This window comes from Nilaparvata lugens, chromosome 4 (genome assembly GCF_014356525.2).
Source record: "Nilaparvata lugens isolate BPH chromosome 4, ASM1435652v1, whole genome shotgun sequence".
NCBI lineage: Eukaryota > Metazoa > Arthropoda > Insecta > Hemiptera > Delphacidae > Nilaparvata > Nilaparvata lugens.
This window is the reverse complement of record NC_052507.1, coordinates 60,901,963-60,909,400: the sequence shown is the minus strand read 5'-3', so window position 1 is coordinate 60,909,400 and position 7,438 is coordinate 60,901,963. Positions and strand designations below refer to the sequence as shown.

At 32.6% G+C, this 7,438-nt stretch overlaps 1 protein-coding gene across 1 annotated transcript; it reads right to left on the bottom strand.

Moving 5' to 3' along the window:
- LOC111050382 lies at window positions 1-1,783 on the bottom strand. The gene is made up of 3 exons (XM_039427047.1): window positions 1,657-1,783; window positions 872-1,143; window positions 1-8 (listed from the first exon to the last, which is right to left on the bottom strand). The coding sequence occupies exons 2-3, from the start codon at window positions 1,119-1,121 to the stop codon at window positions 1-3; spliced, it is 258 nt and encodes an 85-aa protein (XP_039282981.1). The 5' UTR covers window positions 1,122-1,143; window positions 1,657-1,783.
- Window positions 1,784-7,438: the final 5,655 nt, after the last annotated feature.

Genomic DNA, 7,438 nt, shown 5'->3' with positions numbered 1-7,438 from the left:
TCATAAAACTACAACCAAAAATTTAATTTTTTTTCAAATCATTAAATTAAATTATTCATTTGCCAAAAAACAAAATAATCTGATATTTACCTTTGATAAATACCTTTTAGCCCAAGAAACAGGCTAAAATAATTATAATAATTTACTAATAGGCCTATATTATTGAGTTATCTGCACAAACTGAGAGTAAAACTTGTACTAAGTTATTTGTATTCTTCAGAAAGTTACCAATAGTTCTGAATACTGTAGTTACTGTAGTAATGAATAAAACAATTTCTTCGAATATACTGAGAATATTCTGGTATTGACAACATAACTTCTTATTCTCCCAAATATGGAGAAATACCACAACATATCTTCCCATACAATCACTTTATTAATATTCAATTCTTGAAATATATAAATAGTAATGAGGAAAATACAATTAAATGAACACCAACTTCATTATTAGAAAGCTACTCAAGACGAGTTGATTCACATTTTAATGTACAAACCTTAGAATTTTCAGATGTCATAATAGTATTGCTGTTTCAAAATTCCCAACCTATATATAACCTTTTCTACACTGAAAAACGTTGGGTATTTCAATATGATTTTTTACTTCAACAATAAGCTAATCATTTTCTAGAACAGCAAAACAACCTTAAAATAGTTTGTACAATTCATTTTGATTTCTGTTCCTTAGTATCTTAAGATACTTACAGGCATGGTAGGCTATGATTTATTAGAAAGGTGTTAATTAATGATAAGAGCCCTAATAAACAATAAGATAAGGATTTAGGATAGGATTTGAAATGCGTGTAGTATATTTTGAATACTGATTTAATAATTATTTGTAGATTGAATTGTCATGAAAAAATAAATATCTCACCATTGAACATCTTGAAAACTCCCTTCCCAGACATTCCAAAGGCATCCCATTCGCCCTCATAAGTGCTTCCAGTTTCGAAAGTGAATTTCGGCTTTTTCACTTGTGTCAGCTTTTCCTTGTTTGAGATGATTTCACTGGGGTCTTCATATCTTACAGATTTCATATCAAGTTGCTGTTCTGTGTGAGCAGTGGCTCCCATGATGTGTGGAATTATTATTGCTTTTTCTTCAATGGTCATCCAATCCTCCATTTTGGTCAATATGTTGATGATTCTGGAACAAATAAAAAATATTTCAATAGAAACGCCTTTGCATTTTGAATTACTACAAATTAATAAGCAGTTTGAAACAGTCTACAGGAATTTAATTGAAAATTATTATTAGGATACTGCTTATTATAGTATGCATCTAAACATGATTTGAAAACTTTTTTGAGAAATAAATGTGAATTTCAAAGTTAACAATTTATGAAATACAAATAAAATTAAAATAATAATTTTGCTGCTCTGTGTATTGAAAACATAGATAGAACATAGTTAATCTACAGCTTCAAACCCAATTTAAATCTATTTTAAGCTTTGCATCCTCCTTTAAATTTTTGGATTTTCCAGATATTGTACTGTTGGCTCAGAATAATTTACTATCTAGTGTTTGATTCGAAGTTTAAATTCTGTTGTGTATCTGATCTAAAAAATATTATTTACATCATATTATAACAGGATAAAAATAAAATTTTATCATAAAAAGGTGATATAGTAATACAAATTAATTATTATTTTCACTCACATTAAAACTCAGCGTAACACATAAACTTCAAATTTATTTTTGATCTATCTCACTCCAACATAGGTGAGTAGAAGTAATCAACCTTAACCTTTGTAAGTTCTGGATATGCTCTGATGAATTCTAAAATTTTACACATTAATGCAAGGTGAAGAGTACCGTATATAAACTTTCCTTGCATTAACATTAACTTAAAATAATTGATTGAATGTCAGCTGGAAGAATTATACGAATATAATTTATATGCATCAAGGTAATCAATAAGATCATTTCAAGTGAGAGATTATTGACGAGAAGGTCATATTCAACAGCTTCAGAAAAGTTATGAATTGGTTGAAGTTAGACAAGTTTAATCAGTTAAGAACGGTCGTTTTAAATCAGTTTATCAAATCAAATCCTCAAATTATACAAAGGAATAAAGTCATGATGTACAAAATAATGGAATGTTGATTGATTATAATCATATTAAATCAATTATCATAAATGAATGAATTTTTGAATCTGAATGAGGAACAGTGAAAATGATGAGTCAAAGCGATGGTTAAATGAAAGTTTCTTGTATTAAGATAAGAAAAATACTACTACTATACAATACCTACTGACTACTACATATACAATTTCATCAATATCATGGTACGGAGAGCTTCCATATTATGAATATTTTAAATATTATTTCACTATTCTACGTATTCTTGTTCTTAATATTCATACTTTTCTTGTATTCTTACTTATGCATACAAATAAATCATTCTAATTATTGTGTTATAGAAACAATTTTTGGGAGCAATCCTGTTTGCTTCCATGTTTTCATGAATAAATAAAAAAGGGTTCTAAAATTTTTACATTATTTATATTAATGAAATATTGAATTGTTTATAAGAAAATTCTATAATATAAGCATCCTTAATTGGATAATATCGGGGCACCGAGCTTCGCTCGTTATTTTTATCTATTGATAAACAGAACACAATTATTTTCTTATGATCGTGTTTATATTTTACAGCTGGCTGGCTATTATACCTAAGTCAGCTTATGAATTTCGGGGATGAGATATTTTGATTTTCCACAGACGCACTTTTTTATTATCCACAGACGACGAAAGTCTCAGCTGTTTTTCCATGGATGAATTATCCTTTTAATGTCGTTCAGCGAGTTTTCCCAGGGATGAGTCCTAGTGCAATCGAATTTTATATCATAAACCTACTATGTTCCAAATTTCGTGAAAATAGTTAGAGCCGTTTTCGAGATCCGTTGGACATAAATAACCATAAATAAATATAAATAACCAAATATAAAAATACAGAAATTGCTTGCTAAATATAATAGGATTATAGTATTGTCATTACATTACTAACGTTGTAGCAGCGGCTTCCAGGATAACTGATACTATCTAATCACTGAGGCAATACTATAATTTAATCCTTAGTGACATAGATATAAAAGCAGTTATTCCAAGAAAAATGACATGAACAAATCAACATTACTTTCGTAACTTTTTCAACATTCTAAAGCAATATGCAGTTTGGAATCAAGTCATTTGTCACTGTGAACACGCTAACCACAATTGGTATGTTTACTCCATGATATATGGTTTGAAACGCAAGCTTAAGAAACATGTGAGAAATTGAATGCACAACTTCCTGTATTAAACTTAAGTTTGCAAAGAAAATTGCACGTTGGAAAAGTAGAGTTCAGTGTAGAAATCTCATTGATTCATGAGCATCTCTTATTCAGGATTATTCTAAAAAGGTGTTGAAAATTAAAATACAAGAGCTTGTATTTGACCTGATTGCTATTTAAGATGATTAAATCTTTATTCAACGGTATACTGAGAGAGAGAGAGAGAGAGAGAGAGAGAGTGAGAGAGAGAGAGAGACAGGAAATGAGAAAAAATGAGGATTTTTCTCAATTCAAAATTATTTACTGGTTCTTCAAAAACAAAACGTCCAGCAAGATTATAAGAAACCAATCACCTGCAAGGAAAATCCTGTGCACAGGTGATAGTTGCTAATAATATTCAATACGAGTCATTAAGAACTTACAAGATGAATGAGGAAGTAGTATAAATAATTTATAATAAATAAATAATAATAATATAATTATTATTTTGAAATAATAAATAGAACAGAAACATCGTTCCATTGACAATGATTTCATTAAACTGTATTTAATATATTAAACTGTATTTAATGTATTCAATTCTGCCTGATGATAAAAGAAATGATTCAGATAAATGGCGATATTGCCTGTGATTAGATTTATATCGTTAAGACCCGCACACACACATCGATTTTTGTTCGTACGATATTTTGCCGTCCTTATGAGTTCTATAAGATTAAACAGAACTTGACAAACATCATCTGTTTGAAATCATATGTTTAATCCAATAGAATTTATATGGACGGCAAAATACCGTACAGACAAATTAAAATCTATGTGTATGTGCGGAGCTTTAGAGTGAATGAGATAGAATTGAGAATTTAATTTTTCTGGCAAATGCTGATCATCAAATGTCTCACTTTCAACCACTCGTTTTTATTTTTCCTTCTCTGAATCTTCCAATTCCTCCTTTAAGGCAACCCTGTTGATGTTCATATAGAAATACCTTGGTTAATATTTTTTGATACTTGATGAACACATACTGAGGTAAACAACTACAACTCATGTGGTGTTTGACTACCCATTAGAAAACTGTTCAACATTGTAGTTTCTAAACAGACCTAATAATCTACTTCAATAACTCATCTATAACCTCACATTCTATAAACAAACAATGTTTGCTGGGGCGTTGCTCCTGTTGACCTTTTAAGGCAAGCCATATCTCAAGCTAGGAAGTAGCTGTCAACAGCCATAACTCATTCTTCCATTACAAGTTTGAAATTTTTATGTCAAAATAATGATTGAAGCTGTGAACTACATTGTAGATGCTAGATCTGGGAACAATAATTCTTCCGACCTTGCTACTGGTTTCTATGCTGGAGGAGAGAGATGTAAGAAGAGGAAGGAGGAAGAGAAGGAAGAAGGACAGAAGAATAGGAAAAAGAAAGAGAGGATAGAAGAAGTTGAAGATAAACACTACAGAGAAGAAAGAAAAATAGCTTCCTGGAATTAAAATGTTATTTAAAAAGTCTCAACATCCACGCACAAAACTAGGGTTCATGTGGGTATTTGGGAATGAAATAAGAAGAAAAAAAAGGAATAGGGAAGAAGAAAGAGAAAAATTAGAAGAAAATAGAGGAGGCATAGGGAAGAGAAAAATTAGAAGAAAAAATAGGAGGAATAGGGAAGAGAAGAGAGAAAAATTAGAAGAAAAAAGAGGAGGAATAGGAAAGAAAAGAGAGAAAAAATAAGAGCCTATACTAATGATCCGAAAGTAAGTAAACTGAATAAAGCAGTTTTTCCTAAAGGAGCATACTAGTCAGGATTAAGCCACACAAAGCGTTTTTCAGGCGTTTTCAAACGCCGGGAGGGCAGGAAGCTCTTCGATTGACTGATTGAGTTGGAGTTAGGGAATCAGCTGATAATCGGCCGATCGAAGAGTATCGTGCCCTGCAGACTCGTCTGAAAACGCCTGAAGAAACGTTTCATGTGGCTTGGTGCTAATTGTAAAGGTGTTTAAAGATATACGCGCCGCGAACATGAGCAATTCACTTTTAATCAGCTGATACCAAGCTTTTTATACCTATATCTTATACCGTTTCTGTAAAAATACAGATATAGTCAGCTGATTAAACGTGAATTGTTCATGTTCGCGGCGCGTATATCTGTACGCACCTTTAGAGTAGAAGAAAATTGAGATCATAAAATATAAGACGATAAATAATTGATAAACAATGTAAAGGACAACAAGGTAAAATAAGATAGAGAAGACAGAAAAATAAAAAGGATTATATAAAAATAAAAATGATAGGAGAGATAACCAAATATACATCTTGTAGAACTTCTCTTCTCTCTGATAATAGTAAGAGTAAATTACAAGCATGGACGAAAGAGTTAAGATAACGAGGGAGAGGAAAAATAATGAGTCAGGAACAAAATGAGAATAAGGCAGAATGAAATGATTATGAGTAAAATATGGAAAGGAAATGAAGGTGATGAGAGATACTAAATTGAGAAGGGAAGAGAAGCCGAAGAAGGAAGAGGAGGAGAGAAAGATGACGTGATGGGTGATGAAGAAAGAAGGAGTGGAGAAGACGAAGAAAACTTAGATGCAGTGGATAAAGTGGAATATACACATGATAATAAGTGTAAGTAGAAGAAGACGCTAAGGAGATTCAAGAAACAGGAAAAGACAGAAGAATTGGGAGGAGGAGGAGGAGGAGGAGGAGAATGAGGAGGCGAAGAAAGTGGAAGAGAAGCAGGAAGAGGAGGAGGAGGAGGAGGAGGAGGAGGAGGAGGAGGATGGAAAGAAGGAAAATAAAGATTAGTAATATAGTAGTAGAATAATAAGACCTAAAATGAAAAATACAGAGAAGAAGGAGGCGTAGGAGAAGAAGAATGACGATAAGGAAGAGGAGAAATAAAATTGAGAAGAACATAGTTGCTCGTTGCTCCCAATCACGGAAGGTAAGAAGTCTGAATAGAACAATAAATAATATAGTGTGGATGGCACAGTGCGATTATAGGTACATCGTGAACTATAGTAAGATCCAACTTCAAACTCTCAGCACTCCTTATAAAATAACATCACTGCTTCCCACCCATCCAATGCTGATAGTTTAAAATGAAACTCACTTTAGCTGCTGTTGTCGTACTTTATCAATGTCGTTCTATCCCGACTGGCTTCTGAACGCAATATGACAGTTTTGTCCCAGACCTTTCCCAACAGGACATTCATTTAAAAACAATTAAAATAACAAGCAACACCAATGTAGTAGTGGCCCAAGAATAGTATATAGATAGCTACATACTATCCTTGGTAGTGGCCAACTACTGTCAGCCTGTTTGTTTCCTTATGATGCATCGATTCCATTTCAAGTGCAATGATTTAGCACTTTGCAAAATGAAGTTCAGGTTCTGGTTGTTCAGAGCCTAACATCCTGAAAGGTCCGTTCCCATTTCTACGAATGCTAGTGCCCTGGTGACCTGATTAAGGTCACCTCAACCCTGAACGTGTTGTTACATTATAAATATTTTGTTTTTAATCGACTGTGATATAAATTTCAATTCAAAGTTATTAGTTTGTTCAATCCGAGTATTGCTGTGTAGCACCGAAAAAGAACCAAGACCTAGAAGTGTTAAAAGTGTACTTTTGAAATATTAAGCCGATGTGCCCACAAGAGGGGGTTGGGACGCAGACTACGTCCTTATAAACATTTTTTTTGAGGGCTCAAGAGCATCTAGCTGTGGGGGGGTAGCCATTAGATTTAAAAAGTAAAAAGTGTCCTAGAGACAGACGGGCCTTGGATTTTTTTAAGAAATGTTTCACCCTTGTTTAATGCACATGTACATTACAAGAATGATAAGACTACAAAATCTTCCGTATGAATGACTGACTCATCAGAGTATCCACAATCAGCAAAATTATTAAGAATGAAAAACCATGTACAGAATCATGAGCATATCAAAGGGCTGATGAATTTCCAGATATTACCTCCTTTTACTATATTATTTGACATATTATTATGGAATAAGAGGCGTTCAAGTCTCTTAGGCCCGGTTTCAAATGGGTCACTAAACCTATAAATTCAATATAGATTAAGGGTAGGCACACACCAGTTAGTCAAGACAAGACTAGTCACGATTAGTCACAATACTTCACATAGTTGCTTATGAAGCAACACAC

What these genes read in the sequence shown, in the direction of transcription:
- LOC111050382 (XM_039427047.1), bottom strand. Translation starts at nt 1,121, where the DNA reads ATGGAGGATTGGATGACCATTGAAGAAAAAGCAATAATAATTCCACAC.